The sequence below is a fragment of the Piliocolobus tephrosceles genome, chromosome 7, assembly GCF_002776525.5.
Source record: "Piliocolobus tephrosceles isolate RC106 chromosome 7, ASM277652v3, whole genome shotgun sequence".
In the NCBI taxonomy this organism is placed as follows: domain Eukaryota; kingdom Metazoa; phylum Chordata; class Mammalia; order Primates; family Cercopithecidae; genus Piliocolobus; species Piliocolobus tephrosceles.
The window spans coordinates 39,901,773-39,924,217 of NC_045440.1; the positions used below are offsets into that span (position 1 = coordinate 39,901,773).

At 46.4% G+C, this 22,445-nt stretch overlaps 1 protein-coding gene across 4 annotated transcripts; it reads left to right on the top strand.

Moving 5' to 3' along the window:
• Positions 1 to 627: 627 nt before the first annotated feature.
• On the top strand, positions 628 to 20,619 carry GINS4 (GINS complex subunit 4). Of its 4 annotated transcripts, none has more exons than XM_023214489.1 (8): positions 628 to 812; positions 1,600 to 1,714; positions 7,825 to 7,911; positions 8,653 to 8,766; positions 11,165 to 11,262; positions 11,399 to 11,487; positions 13,328 to 13,418; positions 20,302 to 20,619. In XM_023214489.1, the coding sequence occupies exons 2-8, from the start codon at positions 1,619 to 1,621 to the stop codon at positions 20,348 to 20,350; spliced, it is 624 nt and encodes a 207-aa protein (XP_023070257.1). In that variant the 5' UTR covers positions 628 to 812; positions 1,600 to 1,618; the 3' UTR covers positions 20,351 to 20,619. The 4 variants fall into 4 exon arrangements, with proteins under 4 accessions (XP_023070257.1, XP_023070254.1, XP_023070256.1 ...); XM_023214486.1 differs by lacking the exon at positions 20,302 to 20,619 and adding an exon at positions 13,510 to 13,900; XM_023214488.2 differs by lacking the exon at positions 20,302 to 20,619 and adding an exon at positions 13,510 to 13,879 and having other exon boundaries at positions 636 to 853.
• Positions 20,620 to 22,445: the final 1,826 nt, after the last annotated feature.

Below are 22,445 nucleotides of genomic sequence, written 5' to 3' on the forward strand. Positions count from 1 at the left end.
AAAAAAAAAAAAAAAAATTAAAAAGTAACTGGGCGTGGTGGCGCTGGCCTGTGGTCCCAGTTACTCCAGAGGCTGAGGTGGAAGGATCGCTTGAGGCCGGAAGGCGGAGGTTGCAGTGAGCTGTGATGGTGCCACTGCACTCCAGCCTGGGCACCAGAGCAAGACCCTGTCTCAAGAAAGATAAAAAGGAATGTACTGGAGATTCTGAAGGCACTGACCATAGTGACCACAGCTGAAACCCCGCAAAGACGGAGGAACCCAAAGAGCCACGGGAGCTGTGGGTGGAGACGACCCAAGAGGCTGCCGCGGCCAGCTCTCAACAGCACACTTCTGGGTAGGACCCCCCAGGGGGGAACACCGCCGCTCCCCTCGGCCACAGTGCGGGGCGCCCCCTCCCTACGCTCGTGAGTAGTGCAACCCGGACCGCAGACCCAAGCCGCCGACCCAGGTGGGCGGGGCCCACCCGGACCAGCCTCCAGCCGCTTAGTGTCCATGGGTTGCTGGGACTGCGAGCAGCCGCGAAGACAGTCCCCACCCCTCGGGTGGGCGGGCCCAAGAAGACCGCCCCGCTCTTCCCCCCCGCGCCTTGATTAGTCAGCCTCGCTCGTGCGCGATGACGTCGTGCCTAGGCGGAAAGTTTCCGAGAGTAGCGCGGGAGCTGAGAAGTTGGAGGCTCGGGTTCATCCGGGGAAGGCCTTGAGCAGTTTATTCCGCTGTCTTCCTGCTTCCAGGTTCCCCGACTGCGTCCCCACGAACTCCCCGTCCTTACCACCTGCTGCTGTGGAGTGCCTCGCTGTCTCCCAGGTCCCCGAGTGAGAGTCGAGTGGGACCTCTGTGGCGAGGGAAGGCCTGTGTGGGTGGCACTGAGTGGTAGAACGGGAGGGGAATGTTCGCAGTTTCCCTGCGACCCCAGGGACTTTCCTCGTCCCCGCCGTCCACCTCCTTAGGCCTTTAGAGTCGCCGACTGGTTTAATGTCGCCGGGCCTTGTGGCTCTGGGAAATTAGCATTGATTAATCCTCCTAACAATTTTTATTTTTATAGAGACAGACTCTCCCTATGTTGCCCAGGCTGGTCTCGAACTCCTGGGCTCAAGGTATCTTCCTGCCTCGGCTTCCCAAAGTGTTGGGATTACAGGCGTGAGCCCGGCCAGCTCCCAACGATGTTAAGTGCCTGCTAGGAGTCAAGCACTGTGCTGAGCGCGGGGGCTTCCCGAGTCATTGCGTCCCAAGTACTTAGTGCCAGGCATTGAGCAGAGGCGCGATTCGTATTTGAACTAAAACGAACCCCGTCCCTGAGGAACAGGACCTCTGCTGGGAAGTCAAAGAAATGAATAGTGATCGTATGATGTGATAGGTGCTCAGTTCGTGGTGGGCAGTAATAAAGGGGAGGATTGTTTGAGAAATGGATACCTGACCTAAGCCTTGGAGGAAGAGGCAGACACTGGAAAACTAAGGTCCCTACGTTCTCTCACCACTTGCTAATGGGCCTTTACAACCGCAGGAAACCGCAATAAACCTTTCCCTTCTCCAGATAGATGTCTATTCTTGCAAATAAATAGAAAATGCGTTGCAGAGTATTGGTTCTTTCCTTCTCATTAGGTTCCTGGTTTCAGAGAAGATGACCGAAGAACTGGATTTCCTGGGACAGGACTCTGATGGGGGTAGTGAGGAAGTGGTCCTAACTCCTGCAGAGCTCATTGAAAGGTTGGAGCAGGTAAGCATCCCAGATCGAATCCCTTTGCTCCTGTCAGCCTTTTTATTTAGTTCATCTGTGAATATCAGGGATCACAAAATGAGGAAATGGAATTCAGGGCTTATTTCAGGAGAACAGGGACTGGATCTTACCATCTACATGGAAACGGGAAGCAGGAAGGACATCCTCTGTTAGCGATCTCATCATATCAAACACAGCATTCCCAAGTGGGGTCAGTAAGAGACAGCTTTGGGCACATTCAGTGAACAGTTCACAGAGCAAGATCCACGTGATATTTTCAGGGACTGTAGAGGTGTGGTGGGACTGCTAACTTCTTTACCTTAGTCCCTTGAACATCTGCTGTTTTCCTGGAGAATGCCTGTTTAGCAAGAAAATGCTGAAATGCCCGTAAGGGAAAACTGGTCATATTCTTCCTTTTTCTCACATGTTTTTTTCTTGAGTCCTCTGCTCTCCATATGTCCACTGCTTATCTAAAATCCTTTCTGAAATATTTCTCCTTTTAGTTATAATAGCCCTGACTTATTGCGTATTTCCCATGTGCCAGTAACTGTGTTCTTTACACTTATATCTCACGACGCTCTGCTAACAGTTCAGACTATCTGGATTTAAATCTGTCTCTGACACTACTCTGTTATGTGATGTTAAGCAAGTTGGAGAGTTTGTCTCAAGCCGTTGCTTGACTATAAAATGGAGACAGTAGGGCCGGGCACGATGACTCAAGCCTGTAATCCCAGCACTTTGGGAGGCTGAGGTGAATGGATCCCCTGAGGTCCAGGAGTTCGAGACCAGCCTAACCAACATGATAAAACCCCGTCTCTACTAAAAAACAAAAATTAGCCGGGCGTGGTGGCGCATGCCTGTAATCCCAGCTACTCGGGAGGCCGAGGACGGAGAATCACCTGAACCCGGGAGGCAGAGGTTGCAGTGAGCAAAGATCCCACCATTGCACTGCAGCCTGGGCAACAAGAGTGAAACTCCATCTCAAAAAAATAATAAAATTGAGATGATAATAGTATCTCCTTCCTGGAGTTTTGGGTTGATTAAATGTGGAATTATAATTGTGTAAAGTACTCAGAATGCTGTCTGACACGTGGTAAGCACTCACTAGACGTGAGCTGTTCATAGTAATTATCCTTACCCTCTTGCGCTAACTGCCCCTTTCCAGAGCTCTCTCACGTTTGTGACTTTAGTATTCTTCATTTTTCCCTGCCATACATGATATCATGAATGACAAAACCGAACTAAAATAATTTTTAAATTATACCTTCTATGATGATCCTTACTATTTAGCAGTGATTCTTAATCTGTTTTTATATCACAGACCTTTTTGAGAAACTGGTAAAAACTCTGGTCTTTCATCCCAGAATAATGCACACATGCACCCATGCAGAATTTTGCATATGACTTCCAGGGGATCACAGATGCCCTGAAATCCACCCACAGATCTAGTTTGTGGAACAGCCTAAGAGTTCCTTGTTCATTAGGAAAGGGTTCATTAAACAAAAATCAAAAGGCACAAAGCATAAAGGAAAAAAGGGATACCTTCCTGGAGTGCGGTGGCATGATCTTGGTTCAGTGCAACCTCTGCCTCCCAGGTTCGAGTGATTCTCCTGCCTCAGCCTCCTGAGTAGATGGGACTATAGGCGTGCGCCAGCACGCCCAGCTAATTTTTGTATTTTTAGTAGAGATGGGGTTTCACCATATTGGGTTTCACTATGTTGGCCAGGCTGGTCTCGAACTCCGGACATTGTGATCTGCCTGCCTTAGCCTCCCAAAGTGCTGGGATTACAAGTGTGAATCACTGTGCCCTGCCTGTTTGTACTTCTGAATTAGAGTGAAAAGACAGGCCATCAGGCTGGGAGAAGATACTTGCAAAATGTTAATATGTAGCTGTTGACACAAGATGATTATCCACAGTACATAAACAACTCGTTCAGACTGCCCAATACAGACTGATACCTGGTAGAAGAAGAAAACAAGATGACCAATAAGCATATGAAAAAGATGTTCAACCTTTTTAGTGATCAGGAAAATGAAAATTAAAATCATGAGATATCATTTCATATCTATCAGATTGGAAGAACTGAAAAACGTGAGCAATATAAAGTATGGCAAGAATGTAGAGCAGCTGAGCCCAGTGGCTCATGCCTGTAGTTCTAGCAACTCGGGAGGCCAAAGTGGGAGGTTCGTTTGAGCCCAGGAGTTTGAGACCAACCTGAGGATCATAGCAAGATCTTATCCCAAAAAGAAAAAAATAAGAATATAGGGCAGGCCAGGTGCAGTGGCTCACACCTATAATCCCAGCACCTTGGGAGGCCGAGGCGAGCAGATTACCTGAAGTCAGGAGTTCAAGACTATCCCGGCCAACATGGCGAAACCCCATCTCTACTAAAAATACAAAAATTAGCCGGGCGTGTTGTCACGCCTGTAATCCCAGCTACTCAGGAGGTTGAGGCAGGAGAATCTCTTGAACCCAGGAGGTGGAGATTGCAGTGAGCCGAGATCACACCACTGCATTGCAGCCTGGGCAATAGAGCAAGACTCCGTCTCAAAAAAAAAAAAAAAAGTAGAGCAATTTGCACATTTATATACTGCCCTGGGATGTAAATAGGTATAATCACTTTGGAAAATAATTTGTTAATTGTCTAGTAAAGATGAAGGTGCACATACCTGTGGTCCAGTAATTCCACCCCCAGGTACATACCTAGTGAAAACTTCCGCATATACTGTAGGAGACATCTACTGTATTTTCACACATTGCTTGCAATAGTTAAAAATGAAAATAACCTAGATAACCATAAATAAATAGCATTGAGGAAATATACCATGTACAGTGGAAATAAAACAGCAGTGCAAATGAGTAAAATAACTCCTGAAACAGTGTGAATAACAGGAACATAATGTAGAACAATAACAACCATAAAATATGAGCTGCCAAAGAAACTTTATGTAAAGTTCAAACTTGCAAAATTATTGTTCAAGGCAGAGCCACCATCCTTGGGTGATGTGGCACACTGCTGTGCCACAGATGCCTCAGTGTGGACCCCTGCACCTTCCAGGACAGCCGGAGCCCCAGGCTGGTTGCTTTTTCAAGTGAGCATCATTGGAGTCCTTGAAGGGCAGCTAGAGGATGGGCCTCGGGGGGTCTGACAGCACCGCTGTGGCTTGCCGGTGGTTGAGCTAGAGTAACATCTCATGCCTGATGCGCCAGTGCAGTGCCCTAAGTGCAGCCAAGGAAGTGACCCACCACCTGCATGGCTGCCACAGCCAGATCCTGTCTCTTATGCTGTGTGACACAGCCAAAGGGACAGCCTGACAGGGCCACTGATGAGAACAGCTTCGGGAGCATATATAGGATACCCTTTAATGCCTGTAAAAAGTGATTTAAAAGTTATTACCTGTAGTGCAGATTTGCTCATTTTAGTGATTGTTTTAGTTTGCTATGGCCGCAGAGCAAAGTCCCAAAGACTGGGTAGCTTAAATAGAAATTTAGTTTCTTAATTCCAGAGGCTCAGGTCAAAGTGCCAGCATAGTTGGCTTCTTCCCAGGCCTCTGCCTTAGGCTTGTAGGTGACCGTATTCTCCCTGTGTCTTTGCGTGGTCTTCCCTCTCGTGTGTGTCTGTGTTAAAATTACCTCTTATCAGGACAGCAGTCTTACTGGATTATGGCAACTTAATCACTTCTTTAAAGGCCCCCATCTCCAAATACAGTCATGGTCTGAGGTCCTGGAAGTTAGGTAGATTTTTGAGGGGGGACACGCTTCCGCCTGTAGCAATAATGAACTGATTGGTATTTAGAATTTTGATCAGGGGCTAGGCACGGTAGTTCAAGCCTGTAAGTAATCCCAACACTTCTGGAGGCTGATGCAGGGGGATGTCTTGAGGCCAGGAGTTCAAAGACCATCATAGGCAACATGGTAAAACCCCATCTTTATTAAAAAAATTTAAAAATTAGCCAGGCTTTGTGGTATGTGCCTGTAGTCCCAGCTACTCTGGATGCTGAGGCAGGAGGATCACTTAAGCCTGGGAGGTCAAGGATGCAGTGAGCCATTATCGTGCCACTGTGTGACCAGAAACCAGATGTAGCTATTTCAAGTGTAAAACCTGATTTAAAAAAAAGAAAAAAGATTGGATTTTGATACAAGTTTCTCAGTAAAAATTTTGGAAAGCTTTATGTGAAAGTTTTATACTAATATAAACTTCTACCTAATGTTTTATACTTTATTATCATAATTTCCTAATATAAATGAAGTGGTCCCCAATGGTACCCCAGTGTACCAGACAAGCACTATCACTTTCTTTGAATATCCTGTCATGAACAGTTGAGAGGTGTTCTATAGACATATGAACAAATGTAGTGAGACCATAAAGGAAATTCAACATGAAATTCAAGCTAATGATTACCTCTGAGGAGGTAGGGACACACAGGGACTTGTCATTGTTCTCGTAGTTAGTTAGTTAGTTTGTTTGTTTGTTTTTGAGACGGAGTCTTGCTCTGTTGCCCTGGCTGGAGGGCAGTGGCGCGATCTCTGCTCACTGCAACCTCCGCCTCCCAGGTTCACAGTTCTCCTGCCTCAGTCTCCCAAGTAGCTGGGACTACAGGAGTGTCAAGCCCGGCTAATTTTTTATATTTTCAGTAGAGACGGGGTTTCACCAGGTTAGCCAGGATGTTTTGATCTCCTGACCTCATGATCCGCCCGCCTCGGCCTCCCAAAGCGCTGGGATTACAGGCATGAGCCACCACACCCAGCTTGTTCTTCTAGTTCTAAAAATTATTCAATATTTGGCTAGGCTCGGTGGCTCACGCCTGTAACCCCAGCACTTTGAGAGGCCAAGGCAGGTGGGTCACTTGAGGTCAGGAGTTCAAGACCAGCCTGGTCAACAGGGTGAAACCCTGTCTCTAATAAAAACACAAAAATTAGCTGGGCATGGTGGCACATGCCTGTAATTCCAGCTACTCAGAAGGCTGAGCTCAGCAGGAGAATCGCTTGAACGCGAGAGGCAGAAATTGCAGTGAGCTGGGATCATGCCTCTGCTCCCCAGCCTAGGCAATAGAGTGAGACTGTCCCTCAAAAATAAATAAATAAAAATTATTCAATATTTAATAAAAATCAGTCAAAAAGAAATACTGCTCCTAATAAGCCCTTCAGAAAATACGATGTTTTCCCATGCATTATGCAGGGTTTTGTTTGTTTGTTTCAGTCTGCAGAACTGTTGCAGATGCTCAGGCTCTGTACAGACACTTGTGACAGTGGCCATGCCCAGCATTTGGTAAGGTGTCTTGATGGTGATCATGGAGAGAAGCAGACACTCAAGGACATCAGAAAAAAATAAGTTGAGCCTGGTCAGCATATAATTCTGAGCTATGCTAAAACTACATTTCCTGTAATTGAAAGATAAGTGTAGCTTTCGTCAGTCACTTAGGGATATTTCAGTTCTCTAAGCCTTAGAAGTCTCTAAAATGAACCAAACAGCTGGGCCTGAGTCATAAATTAGAGCTTTAACCTCTGGCTCCAAAACTCCATAATAGATGAGCGCCTGTTTCTTTTATGATCCTGTATACTTTGGGGCCATTAGTAAATTACTCAATCTGTATTTTTTCAATCAGATGAGAATAACTATATCCATTTTCTCTGAGATACGATGATGATGAATTAAAAATATTTGTGAAGTGCTCTGAGCTTCAGGAATGAAGAGCTGTGTGGATTGGTGGGTTGTTGCTTTCTCTCTAAATAGACATGGGGTGGTGCTCCCTGGGAGGAAGGAGCTGGTGGAGTAACAGTGTGCCCGGGCTGCCTGGCAAAGCCACTGTTTGAACACCAGCTGGTGTCACTCTCAGCACCAGGCGTCATACTAACTGAAGTAAGCAAGGGTTTGTGTGAGTGTCAGTTGAATAGAAGGTTATGAACATATCCTGCCAACTAAAACAAGACACGAGAAAGCAATTGCTAAACTTAGTTTGTCTTCAAAACAGTTTCAGTGTTTCCAGTTGGTGGGCAGACAGTTTTCTCGCCTGCACCGTCCCTGGTTTTTGTGGGATTTGGGCCGACTCACAGGGTTGTTTAGCTCTGTGGTGGATGATGCTTGCTTTTTCTGGCATTTGTCTTTTAGGCCTGGATGAATGAAAAGTTTGCCCCTGAGCTGCTGGAGAGCAAGCCTGAGATTGTAGAATGTGTCATGGAACAGCTGGAGCACATGGTAAGAGTTGCTTGTCTTGGGCTGACAAAGGAGGAGGAAGGTAAAAGCATTTGGTCAGCACACTGAGAGCTTGCAGTCTGATAGCAAATCTGTTTTGTTTGGCTCAACCCACAGTCCAGTTCTTTAAAAAAAACATTGAATTAGTTATCTATGTTTATCAAGCTTGAGAGTTCTTGTAAATATCTGGATATTGGCTTCCTATGAAAAGTCTAAAATCCTGCATTTCTTCATGAGAACAGTTGACCAGAGCAGTCCCATGAGAGTTGCCCATCCATGTACTCCCTGCTCCCCACAGTCCCTGACTACCCACCCTTCTCTTGTAGCCTCCTAACCTGGCCCCTGCAGACATTTGAGTTTGTGGTCCCTGGCCTAGATGATCTAAGTCTAAATCATTGTCAACTTCAGAGAAGCTGTGAAATGTGGATATTTCACAGTTTCTCAGCTGGTGTTTTAATACTGCTTTTTAGACCCAATGGAAGTTTCTTCTGTGTGCTGTATTATCTCCCTTACAATCGGACTGGAGTTCTTCTGGAACCCTCTGGCTGAACATATTCTCTTCAAATGATCTTTTTCTAAAAGTAAATGACTATTGTTTGCATCTTATACAATGATAAAATAAAATGAAAACTCACATGATATTTTTGTTTTCCTTGGACTGAAACATAGTCTGGGTCCTCAACGTTGTCAATGATGATAGTTGAACATCATGCTTTTTATAAACCTTAGTTTCTCATTTAATAGGAAGAAAATCTCAGGAGAGCCAAAAGGGAGGACCTGAAGGTCAGCATCCACCAAATGGAGATGGAGAGGATCCGCTACGTCCTCAGCAGCTACTTGCGGTGTCGCCTCATGAAGGTTTGACATGGAGATACCTGGAGGGATTGAGACAGCGCAGTCTGTAAAGCAGACTGAATGTCCTGGGGAGAACTTGGACTGGGGCCTAGGGAGGGTACAGGACCTGTAGACGCTGCTGAGAGCCCAATATCAGTGTAGCTAAAGTGTAAGGAGAGCAAGAGATTGCTCCGCAGAAGCACAGAGAGGCATGTGTTGCCCACTGCGGGGACACCGCACACATTTTTAGTCTGTTCACCTGCTGAGTGAATGGTGCCCCCTTGCATTACAGCATGGTGGTGCTGAAGGGAGAGTCGTTGGCATTGGTGAATAGGGAATGCTGACTAAAGGAGAACTTGTTTCCAAAATTATTTTGCCTATCAGATGGCCAACATCAATGTCAAATGAACCAGGATGACTTACATTTGCCTGCAGCGTTGTGGCTATCTAACTTACAAAAATGAAATTGCAGCCTAGGTACGGTGGCTCACGTCTGTAATCCCAGCACTGGGAGGCTGAGGAGGGTGGATCACCTGAGGTCAGGAGAGTTTGAGACCAACCTGACCAACAAGGTGAAACCCCGTCTCTACTAAAAATAAAAAAATTAGCCGGGCGTGGTGGCGGGCGCCTGTAGTCCCAGCTACTCAGGAGGCTGAGACAGGAGAATTGCTTGAACCCAGCAGGTGGAAGTTGCAGTAAGCCAAGATCGTGCCACTGCACTCCAGCCTGGGCGACAGAGCGAGACTCTGCCTCAAAAAAAAAAAAGAAAGGAAAAGAAATTGCAAAACATTCCTATTTTATAACCCTGAGAAATTCCTACTTCCTTGACATTTCTTTTTATTTGGTTCTATGTGTCTCTTTAGTTATTACAAATAAAATTAATTATCTCTTCTACACGAGAATGCTTCAGCTATCTGAAGACTGCCCACAGTCTCTTCGAGGTCTTCTTTCAGGCACACATTTTAGCCATTCAAACCATTTACTCTCCTGGTCTCTAAAAGGGTTCTTGTTTGTCTTTATCCTTCTTAAGTTACACTATCTAAAACTAAACACAGTATCCCAGTTGTAGTTTGACCAAGTTTGTGAAAAACAGCATGATCATTTCTCTTATTCTGGTTATTAAGCTGGTAGTAATGCCAGCCACATCACATTAGCATATTTATCACATTAGCATATTGACAGGTACGGTGCCTGAGCTCATTCTTCACTCACATGGACGCTAACTCCTTTTATTATGATAATTATCCCATCCAGTCATTGTCCTCTACTTACATGGCTTAGGTTTTGGCTCCTTAAGTGTAGGGCTTGATACTTATTCCTCTTAAACTTTATCTTATTAAACTGGGCCATTTCCCTTATCTCTGGATCCTGAGCTTGTCACCTAATGTATTAGCTGTCTCTTAATACTTTATGTCATCAACCCTCTTGTTTTTTTATTTGCTGGGTTGTGTGTGTGTGCGTTTTTTTTTTGTTTTGTTTTGTTTTTTGACGGAGTCTTGCTCTGTTGCTCAGGCTGGAGTGCAGTGGCACGATCTCAGCTCACTGCAACCTTTCCCTCCTGGGTTCAAGTGATTCTGTTGCCTCAGCCTTCCAAGTAGCTGGGATTACATGCCCCTGCCACCATGCCCAGCTGATTTTTAGAAGAGACAGGGTTTCACCATGTTGGCCAGGCTGATCTCGAACTCCTGAGCTCAGGTGATCCACACCCACCTCGGCCTCCCAAGGTGCTGGGATTACAGGCATGAGCTACTGTGCCCAGCCCACATAAGGTTTTAGATGACCAAAAGCTGGTGATGACCAGCCGGGGGGCAGTGGCTCATGCCTGTAATCTCAGCACTTTGGGAGGCCAAGGCAGGTGGATCACCTGAGGTTAGGAGTTCAAGACCAGCCTGGACAACATGGTGAAACCCCATCTCTAAAAATGCAAAAATCAGCTGGGTGTGGTGGTGGGTGCCTGTAATCCCAGCTACTCAAGAGGCTGAGGCAGGAGAATCACTTGAACCCGAGAGGTGGAGGTTGCAGTGAGCCAAGATCGCACCACTGCACTCCAGCCTGGGCAACACAATGAGATTCCATCTCAAAAAAAAAAAACCTTATGTGAATATTAATTGGACTGTGTTAAGGATCTCTCACCAAAGACTTTCCTACAGTTTGACATCTACCCATTGAGTCAGCATTCTTTGTTCAGCCACTTAGGAGTCTCCCAATCCAAGCTGTCCCCCAGCCCCACGTCCACAGCTTGCCTGCAAGGGTGTCTCAGAGATGTCCCATGTCTTATGGTGTGCCTCTCTACCCACACTGTCCCATCTCCAGACCACACGTCGTTCCTCGGGAGAGTTGTGTAAACCCTCTTTATGTTAACCACATCCTTGTCTTTGACTTTTACTGACGTTTTCATGAAGATTTTGCTTTATCTTCACAGATAGAGAAGTTTTTCCCTCATGTCCTTGAGAAGGAGAAAACCCGGCCCGAGGGGGAGCCTTCCAGCCTCTCCCCGGAAGAGTTGGCCTTTGCCAGAGAGTGAGTGAGCTGTCGGCATGGGGCACCTGGTGGGTTCAGCATGAGGCCTGTCCTCGAGGGCTGTGCGCTGCTGCCTGCTAACCTTGGACGTCCGTCAGCTGTGCACACCACAGCAATTTGAATCCATGTCTTTCAGGTTCATGGTGAACACAGAGACCTATCTGAAAAATGTCGCCTTGAAGCACATGCCCCCTAACTTACAGAAGGTGGACCTCTTTCGGGCAGGTAAACAGGACATTCTCCCTGCAGGTGGCCCACCCATCCTCAGGTGTCCCAGGGTAGGATCCTCTCTTCACTGTTTTTACCCAAATATGGGAAAATAAGTATGTAGATAAACAGAAAGGAGAGGAAGGGTTCTGGCTAAAAACCAAAAAAATAACAGAAAGCAGATCCAATGGTAGTCATTTGAGCATTGCTTCCGTGTTCCCTGGGGTGGGCTGAGCCCCATGACTGCACTGGTGCTTGTAGACTCGGGCATGGAGCTGCGTTCGCCTTCAGTAGCTAGCCATCTGCTGAGCCTCTGCGAGGTGCTGGCAGCCCCGAGTACCAGTGCTGCAGAGCCCACGCCAACATTGCCCCTGCTCTGAGGGGCTGGCGGTCTCTTCCTCACAGGTCCCAGAATGCACAGGGCCCGCCTAGCTGGAGGGGAGGGCTGAAACAGGAGGCTAGGGAGACCTCCACTGAGTCTCTGTGGCCTCGGAAGAGGGAGCAGGTTGGAGGGTATGGAAAGACGAGGGAGGGAAGCCGGGGAAGGTCAGCTTGGCCAGAGCCCCTCCTCGGGCCTCTTTGCACTGGCCCCTGAGGGCTGCTGAGCAAGGAAAGGGAGGTATAGGCAGAGCCCTTAACCGTGGATGAACCCACCGGGGGCCCCTGGCTTACAGGATAAAGCCCATGTTCCTCAGTGTTTCACAGTGCGCCAGATCCAATCAAGATTGCCTCAGGCAAAATTGCCACACCAAATCAAATGCCCTCCAGGGGTCTGGAGCCCGCCTTGTCTACAAGCTGAGCTTAGTGTTCCAAGGCCACAAGCTCCAGTGCACCCGAGCCCTGGAAATTCATCTCTGCCCAGCCTATGCTGGGGCTGGGGGCCACACGGCCACCCCTGTGGTGGTGGAACAAGGTCTTAGTCCCTTTGGGCTGCTCACAGTTCTGGAGGCCGGGAAGTCCAGGATCCAGGCCCCCACAGATTCAGTGTCTGCCATGGGCCTGTTCCTCATCGATGGCACCTTCCATATGTCATCACAGAGAAGGGAAGGGGCAAAGGGCAAGGGGCAAGCAGACTCTCAGGCTACTTCCATAAGAACACTAATCCCAGTCTCTGTGTGTCCTAGTCCCCTCCCTTCCGCTGCCCTTTTTTTTTTTTTTTTTTTTTTTTTTTTGAGATAAGGTCTTCCCTTGTTGCCCTGGCGTTGTCATAGCTCACTGCAGCCTTGAACTGCTGGGCTCAAGTGATCCTCCCACCTCAGCCTCCCAAGTAGCTGGAACTACAGGCGTGTGCCACCATGCTTGGCTATTATTTTTAAAATTTTTTTGTGGAGACAGTATTGGTATTGTTTTCTAGGTTGGTCTCAAACTCCTGGCCTCAATCGATCCTCCAGCCTCAGCCTCTCAAAATGCTGGGATCACAGGCATGAGCCACTGCCTGGCCTATTCTCTACTTATAAGACACCAGTCAGATTGGATTAGGGCCCACACTTTCACTTAATTGCCTCTTTAAAAGCCCTGTTTCCAAATACAATCCCACGCTGAAGTATTGGGGGTTAGGGCTTCAACATATGAATTTTGCAGGGACACAGTGTAGCCCATAACACCAACTGCAAGTCAAACCCATATCAGACTTGTGGAACCCTGAAGTGGTCATTTTACTGAGGCTGCCTGAGGAAAACAAAAGGCCCAATCCATGTCCAGCTCCCTCCCTGGTCAGCCACTCTGTCTGCATCTTAGAAGAATAGGAAAGGGCTGGGCTCCTATCTAAACCCTGAGTGTGCCATACCTCCCAGCAACTTTTCCTTTGTTGACTTTGTTGGCCGAGCATTTCCTGATCACATTATTATTTTCCTGGCAGTTCCCAAACCAGATCTAGATTCTTACGTGTTTCTGAGAGTGAGAGAACGACAAGAAAACATACTGGTAGAACCAGACACAGATGAGCAGAGGTGAGTGGCGTGCGTCTTTCACAGTGGGCACATTCCTCCCAATGGAGGGCCAGCCGAGCTCCACAGGCGAATATGTTTCCCTCTTTTTCAGGGACTACGTGATTGACCTGGAGAAGGGCTCACAGCACTTGATCCGATACAAAGCCATTGCACCTCTGGTTGCATCTGGAGCTGTCCAGCTAATTTAAAACTAGGCATAAACAGCCGGGCATGGTGGCTCATGCCTGTAATCCCAGCACTTTGGGAGGCCGAGGCAGGCGGATCATGAGGTCAGGAGTTTGAGACCAACCTGACCAACATGGTGAAACCCCATCTGAACTAAAAATACAAAAAAATTAACCAGATGTGGTGGTGTGCACCTGTAATCCCAACTTCTCGAGAGGCTGGGGCAGGAGGATCGCTTGAACCTGGAAGCAGGAGGTTGCAGTGAGCCGAGATCGTGCCATTGCACTCTAGCCTGGGTGACAGAGCAAGACTTTGTCTCGAAAAAGAAAAAAAAACTAGGTATAAACTCATGAGGTCAGGAGATCAAGACCATCCTGGCTAACACGGTGAAACCCCATCTCTACTAAAAATACAAAAAATTAGCCAGGCATGGTGGCAGGCCCTGTAGTCCCAGCTACTCGGGAGGCTGAGGCAGGAGAATGGTGTGAACCTGGGAGGCAGAGCTTGCAGTGAGCCAAGATTGTGCCATTGCATTCTAGCCTGGGCGACAGAGCAAGACTCCGTCTCAAAAAAAAAAAAAAAAGGCATACACAGGAATGAAGACCTGGAACCCTAGAGAAAACACTAGAAACCCCTCATATTACCTTGTGCCTGAGGACAATAATAAAGTAGTTCACTAGGCATCAGACATTCCTCAGCAGTGCTGTGGGTCACAGGCGTGAAGAGGAGCTTGAGGCAGGATTGCTTGTGTTGCCGCACGCCCTGTGTGCCGCTTTAGCCTCTGTCAGTAGATGGGGCCATTGCTCTGTTTATTCTGTATACTTGGCGGAGCAGCAGAGGCTCTCAGCACACCTTTTCCCTTTGTCGTATTTTCTGAGCTAAGGAAAGGCAGGCAGAGGTGGTTCATAAGAAGGCATCTCTGCCTGTGATCGGGGCTGCATTTAGCCCTGACCTGATAATGGTATGAAAGTTCATTTAGCCTTTCTGCTGGGAAGATTGTAAATAGATTAAAGAAAACAGTTGTGGCCTTTTCCCGTCATACATCATTAGACTGTGTGAACTAACATTTTAGAACCTCTAATATTGGACTTAAAACCAATTTCTGTCATGCTTAACTGAAAATCACAACTAAACCAATAAACCATTATTAAATTTCCATTCTGTGGCAGAAGGCACCTCTGGACGGCTCCCGGCTTGTAGTCTAATGAAGTATGTGCTCCCTGCTGTTAACCCACAGCCCTCCCCAACTCTCCAGCGGCTTTGCCAAGCCAGCCTCCGGGCCATCTGGCTGTCCTTGGCCAAGGCACTGTTAACAGAGTGACGTTAACCATCCTGTGTTGTGACCTCTGTGGCTGCTTTTCTGGTTTAAGTCCTTCACTTTTTCAAAAGGAATGGATGAAATTAACCTAATATGCTTGCAGAGTTTCACAGTGATGCTGGAAGGAAGGATGTATAGGCAGTGAATGAATGATCGTTCCTTGAAATGCGGTAAAAAAACAACCTGCATTCCATCTTTTCTTCCTAGATGAAGTTGGCAGATTTCCATTTGCAGGATATGGGCTGCGAGAGTAATCAGGGTAACATTGCTGTCATTTCCAGGAGAAATCAGTGGGGGAAGGCAAGGGAGGTCTTTTTTTTCTTCTTCTTCTTTTTCTTTTTTGTTTTTTGAGACAGAGTTTCCCTCTTGTTGTCCAGGCTGGAGTGGCAGTGGCATGATCTCAGCTCACTGCAACCTCCACCTCCTGGGTTCAAGAGATTCTCTTGCCCCAGCCTCCTGAGTAGCTAGTGCACATCACCACACCCGGCTAATTTTTTGTGTTTTTAGTCAAGATGGGGTTTCACCATGTTGGCCAGGCTGGTCTCGAGCTCCTGACCCCAGGTGATCCACCCACCTCAGCCTCCCAAAGTGCTGGAATTGAGTCACCGCACACGGCTTGGGGAGGTTTTATTTCTTGACAAAGGTATTTGATACTCGTGCAGTCCCTTGTTTTTTCCAGTGTCTTTACCGCCTTAAGCTACTCATTAAACAAATGTGCATTGAGCACACAGTGTGCCAGGCATAGTTCAAGGCACCAGTGCCTTGAACCAGGAGTAAGACATTCAGTCCCTGCTTGGATGGAGTGAGAAGTGCCTTGCAGAGAGTTAGAGTTAGACTTACCGGGGACACTGGACTGGGTAGTCTGGGAGGGTCTCACTGGAGAGACAACATTTAGGCTGAGATGTGATTAACAGGAGGCAACTGCAGTGTAGAGGTCAAAAGGGAGGGTGTTCCAGGCAGAGAAGACAGCCTGTGCAAAGGCCCTGAGGCAGAAACAAGCTCTGCTTGAGGTCAGCCTGGCTACAAAGCCCAACTCAAAATAGAAAGTAGTACAGGATAAGGTCTGAGACAGACTGGGCCCAGATCTTATAGGACCTTGTTAATAAGGATCCCATTTGGTCTTCCGCAGTCCTGAGAAGCAGGCAGAGCTGGGGGAAACAGCAGGTATTTAGTGGTAAGCCTGAGATCAGAACCCAAGTCTCCATTTCCTAGTCACATTCTCCCTGTAGTGCTAAGCCCAGAGACCTGAGCTGTTACCTAGAAGAGTGCTTCCTAAGCCTTAATGTGCTTACCCATCTCCTGGAGCTCACCTTAAGATGTAGGTTCTGCCAGAAGCCCAAGTTCGTTTAGTATGTCATGGTTAATTCAGAGTAAAATCAAGAGTTAGTACCTGATTTATACCTGTTATATAAAGAGACGTCTTCACTGTATGATCATTTTGTCACTTTTCAAAAGCATTTAATTCCTGTTCAATTGAAAATGTTTCAAGAACAAACCTATTTGGTCATATTATTGACACTGCACATTTATATGTGAATAAATTTTTGCAAATTAAGAAAAAAAAAGATGTAGCTTCTGAAACAGGGTGAGGTCCAGGATCCTGCCTTTCTAAGGAGCTCCCACGTTGTGCAGTTGCTGCTGTCCTGGGGACCACACTGAGTGATGGCCCTATGTCTTCGTGCCTCCAGCTGCTGCCCTGTACGTGTCCGACTGCACGAAGCCCTTTACATCCTCTAAAGCCACAGTAAATTGCTCCATTTCCTAAGTTACCTCTTCAAGAGAAGACTGGTTTTGATATGTCATTTTTAAATAAAGGAGAAGTTGAATTTCAAAACCAAGTGGAACAGGAAATGATGTGACTTGGTTGACATTGATGTTAACATTTGGTTCATGGTGAGTGTTTTGCTTTCTTGTTAAAAACTCGCCGCTAAAAGCATGACAGAACATTTTATCAAATGATGGCGTCATCCTTTACCAAAAGTTTGCCCCTAGTAAGACAGCTCTTCCTGAGACATGCTTGCAGGTCCCTGTGTGGGTTTTCCCACCGCAGTCATCACCCGTCATCTGTGATGAAGTTTGATGCGTTTACTCCATGCTCATGCCGCAGCAGCCCGCCTGGCTTTGGCATCACCCTCAGAGGCATCAAACTTTCCCGGCTGCAATGTACAAGAGTTAGCCAGTAAGCTTGCAGAGTGCTTTGGTTTTTTTTTTGTTTGTTTTGTTTTTTTTTGAGATGTCGCCCTGGCTGGAGTGCAGTGGTACAATCTCAGCTCACTGCAACATCTGCCTCCTGAGTTCAAGCGATTCTCCTGCCTCAGCCTCCCAAGTAGCTGGGATTACAGTTGCACGCCACGACACCCAGTTAATTTTTGCATTTTTAATAGAGATGGGCCAGCCAGGTTTTGAACTCCTGACCTCAAGTGATCTGCCTGCCTCGGCCTCCCAAAGTGGTGGGATTACAGGTATGAGCCACCACACCCAGCCGCAGAGTGCATTTTTAAGCAAACACATCATATGTCAATTCTTCATATAGTGTCCTTTAAGTAATTTATCTTGGGAAGCCAAATATCCCATTTAGAATTCTGTAAGAACTGATTTTTCTCATGTATCTAATCAACTAGCTATGAAAGCCCTCTCGTTATATTGTCCAAAAAACCTTTGTTTTTTAAAAAAGCAAAATCACTATTCTGTACTTATTTAACAGATTTGGTTTCAAATAGCTTGGCTATTTCCAAAAAATCGTATTCATTCCATGGCTAAGAAACAACTACTGGGTGTATTCAAAGAGATGTACTGGCCCAGGCTTGGTGGCTTACACCTGTAATCCCAGCAATTTTGGGAGGCCAAGGTGGGAGGATCACTTGAGCCCAGGAGTTCCAGACCAGCCTGGGCAACATAGTGAGAGACTGTCTCTACAAAGAGTAAAACAATGAACCTGGCTTGCTGATGTGCATCTGTAGTCCCAGCTATTCGAGAGGCTGAGATAGGAGGATTGCTTGAGCCCAAGAGGTTGAGGCTGCAGTGAGCTATGATTGCAACACGGCAATCCAGTCTAAGTAACAGAGCAAGACTCTGTCTCAAATATATGTATATATATATATGAGATTCTTTTCTTTTTTTTGAGACGGAGTCTCACTCCGTCACCCAGGCTGGAGTACAGTGGCATGATCTCGGCTCACTGCAACCTCCGCCTCCCGGGTTCAAGCCCAGGTTCAAATGATTCTCCTGCCTCAGCCTCCTGAATAGCTGGGACTACAGGTATGTGCCACCACACCTGGCTAATTTTTGTATTTTTAGTGGAGACGGGGTTTCACCATGTTAGCCGGGCTGGTCTCAAATTCCTGGCCTGAAGTGATCCACCTGCCTTGGTTTCCCAAAGTGCTGGGATTACAGGCATGAGCCATGGCATCTGGTGAGATCCCCCTTTTAGAGTCGAGATAGCAGACTCCTTTGCTGAAGGCCACATCACTTCTAAGTAGAGGAGATGTGATCAAACCCCAGGGAGGCCAGGGCACCTGAGTACATCCTTTTCATCTTACCATAATCTTTCTTTCCACAAAAGAAAAGAAGATCCAAAAATGTTTTCAGCAATGATAGCTTCACTGGAATGAGTTCTCATATTCCAAAAAGACTCATTTGAGGGAATAACCACTACCATTCACATTGCTTTAGAGGAGGTGGCATTTTTCTCAACATAGTTTTCTGTTTTAACCAGGTCCTATTCTACATAACACAATGCTGACAAATTCTGCCTAGCTTGTTAAGACAAGGAAAACCACTTGAAGTAAAGTTCGCACACGATTAAACCTAAGTCTTGCTTCTTGTCCAGTTCTATTAGTTTCTATGGAAATAAGAATAAAAGTAAATGACTATTTTTGCCTCTAAGGAATTTACAGTTAATCCTGAGAAAATGTCTTAAGTGTAAACCTAAAAGTATGAAATTCTTTGGCTCAGAAAAAAATTTTCCTAAGGGCCAGGCCTAGGGTTAAGAGGAATTTATTTTCTTGGGTTCAGAGATTTGCATATGAATGTTTTAAGCCTCTTAAGTGGCTTAAAACAACTTGGGACCCAAAGTTGTTGCCAACTCAAATGTAAATGTCTTTAAACTTCAAATTGCTGCTTCTGTTATTACTGAACCTATAATTTTCCTTAAACAGAATTCTGACTATTTCATTGCCTCTTAAAAAGCTTCAGTGGGCCAGGCACAGTGGCTCATGACTGTAATCCCAGCACCTTGGGAGGCAGAGGCGGGTGGATCACCTGAGGTCAGAAGTTCAAGACCAACCTGGCCAACATGGTAAAACCCCAGCTCTACTAAAAATACAAAAATCAGCTGGGCATGGTGGCAGGTGACTGTAATCCCAGCTACTTGGGAGGCTGAGGCAGGAGAATCACTTGAACCCGGAGCTGGAGGTTTCAGTGAGCCAAGATCTCACCATTGCACTCCAGCCTGGGCAAAAAGAGCGAAACTCCGTCTGAAAAAAAAAGCTTCAGTGGTTACCTGTTGCCTACAGAAAAGGAAACAGTAAAGGAGATTAATATTTATCTGTGTCCTGGACAATAGGCAAATTGCTTTCCACGAATTATCTCGGTTAATCCTCATAACGACCCTATGAGATAAGCGCCAGCTCACCACGGTACCACAGCTTCCTGGTCAAATTATCCTTTCTCTTTCCCTAAATATTTTATAATCTCTTTTTTAATACCTACAGTTTTACTATTTTATCTTTGTTTAAATCCCACCAAATTCTTTGGGGAATTAAGGTGTACAAGTTTTCATATGAGAAACACTGGAGTGATTTGGACACACACAGCTTTCTGGTCGGCCTGAAATCTCACTTCCAGAATAGGTAATGAAAGTAACAGTGAGAAATGGCCTGTCTCACACCCAGCTTCACGTGTTAAAGCATGTGCTGTCCACTCCCAGTTCTGTTTGCAGATGTGGCTGCCCTCAACCTCCGGACGAGTGATTTGGCCCTCAATCCGGGTGACACTGTAGCAGGCCTCCTTTTTTTGTGTAGAAGATCATCAACTTTGCCGTCTTCTGGCATCTGAAGCTTTCTGATCTCCAGTCAACAACGTAACATGTACCCTTTGGGTCCTCTTTAGTGAGCTCATGAGTAGGCTACTGCCCACACTCTTGTCAACAGTTTAACAACTAACACAAGAGAGAGCCTAAGGGCTGTTTTGTTAGTCCATTTCTCTTGGTTCTCCAACTTTTTTTTTTTTTTGGAGACAGAGTCTCGCTCTGTCGCCCAGGCTAGGGTGCAGTGGCGTGATCTTGGCTCACGGCAACATCTGCCTCCCAGAGTTCAGGCAATTCTCCTGACTCAGCCTCTGGAGTAACTGGGACTACAGGCACACACCACGACTCCCAGCTAATTTTTGTATTTCTTGTAGAGATGGATGGAGTCTCACCATGATGCCCACGCTGGTCTCGAACTCCTGAGCTCAAGCAATCCACCCACCTGAGCCTCCCAAAGTGCGAGGATTATAGGGTGAGCCACCACGCCCAGCCGTCCAACTTTTACTTCTGTATCAAACTGGATCCCATAAGTCAGTATTTCTGGATAAATGTATTCGTTCTTTGCTTTTAGCAAAGAGACAGCCATGTGAATAACATTTCCATGTTTTCTGAAAATTACAACTGAAGGTATTATCAATTACATATCCATTGTTTCTATATAAGAACCCCTGTAATAAATTTTTCTCAGAATTTAGTGCAAGTAAAATTTGTATCTTCAGACTTTATGGTTCATTTTATCAGACAAATGAGTCCTATCTGTTCCCCTTCCCGGCCTCCCTACCAGGAACTCAGAGCCACTTTGTGTGCCCCCTGCCTCCCTCCCAGCCTCTTGTGTCTTTCCTTAAATAGTTTCTGATCTCCTTATGATACCTACAGTTTCCATCTTATATTTTGTCTTAATTTTAAAAGCTACCCCAAATTTGGGGAAGAATTACGTAAAAGTTATATAAGTACATATTAGTAACTTGGACATACATTAGTAGCCTGAACTTCCCACTTTTTAAAACATATATGGGAATGATGATAAATAAACCATTTGACAGCATATTTATTCCTAAGTAGGAAAATTCATAAGCAAAAGTGGTAATGAAGGCAGGAGGTATAGTGTCCTCTCACTCCAGCACTTGTTTAAAAAGAGTGGCCAGGTCAGGTAAGTGACCCAGTAAGGTGCCAGGTATAACTCCATTCACTTTAGTCAATAAACAAGTAGGCTGGCTGGGTGCGGTGCCTCACGCCTGTAATCCCTGCATTTTGAGAGGCCGAGGCAGGCAGATATTGAGGTCAGGAGTTCGAGACCAACCTGGCCAACATGGTGAAACCCCATCTCTACTAAAAATACAAAAAAAAATTAGCCGGGCATGGTGACAGGTGTCTGTAATTCCAGCTACTTGGGAAGCTGAGGCAGGAGAATTGCTTGAACCCAGGAGGTGGAGGTTGCAGGTGAGCTGAGATCATGCCACTGCACTCCAGCCTGGGTGACAGAGTGAGACTGCATCTCAAAAAAAAAAAAAAGACAGATGGGGTCAGACACTGGTATGTGCTGCACATTAAGAGAAGAAAGCCCCTGTCTTAAAGCAACTTACAATCTAGTGAGGGAGACCAACAAAAACCAAATCACAGCATATTGTGCTTGAATAAAGGTAGGAATTGGCGGGGCACAGTGGCACATTTCTGTAATCCCAGCACTTTGGGGAGCCAAGGTAGAAAGATCATTTGAGCATAGGATTCTAGACCAGCCTAGGCAACACAGCAAAACTTCATCTCTACCAAAAATACAAAAGCTAGGTGTGGTGGCATGTGCCTGTAGTCCCAGCTACTCAGGAGGCTGGGGTGGGAGAATGGTTTGAGTCCAAGAGGAGAACATTGCAGTGAGCCAAGATGGCACCATTGCACTCCAGCCTGGGCAACAGAGCTAGACCATGCCTAAAAAAAAAAAAAAAAAAAAGGAATGAACACGGGGCATTATGAAAAAACACAGGAATAACTCGAAAAGCTGGAAGAATCCTGAAATCTTCCCGGAAGAGGTGGGTACCCAAGCCAAGACTTGAAACACTGGAGGGCTGAGCCAAGCTGAGGCAGGAAGAGAGGATGCCTACTGGAGACAGAAAGGTCATGTGCAAAGGCACAGAAGCCACAGGGTGGATCCAGTACTCTGGAAACTACCAGGAGTTGGGCATGGCAGGTGCATCAGACAAGAGTCGGATGGGAGGAGAGGCAGTTTCCCGTCTTGGAGGAGTCTTACAAGGGTGTCATGGGAGACAGGTTTTCAGATAAAAGTCTTCAGGAGTCTGATTTGTCATGCTAAAAATATATGAATTTTGCATGAAAACATTTGGAAGCCTCTTTGATATAATCAGTTCTTTTCTTTTCTTTTTTTTTTTTGGCCGGGGGGACAGAGTTTCACTCTTGTTCCCTAGGCTGGAGTGCAGTGGCATAATCTCGGCTCACTGCAGCCTCTGCCTCCCGGATTCAAGTGATTTTCCTGCCTCAGCCTCCCAAGTAGCTGGGATTACAGGCA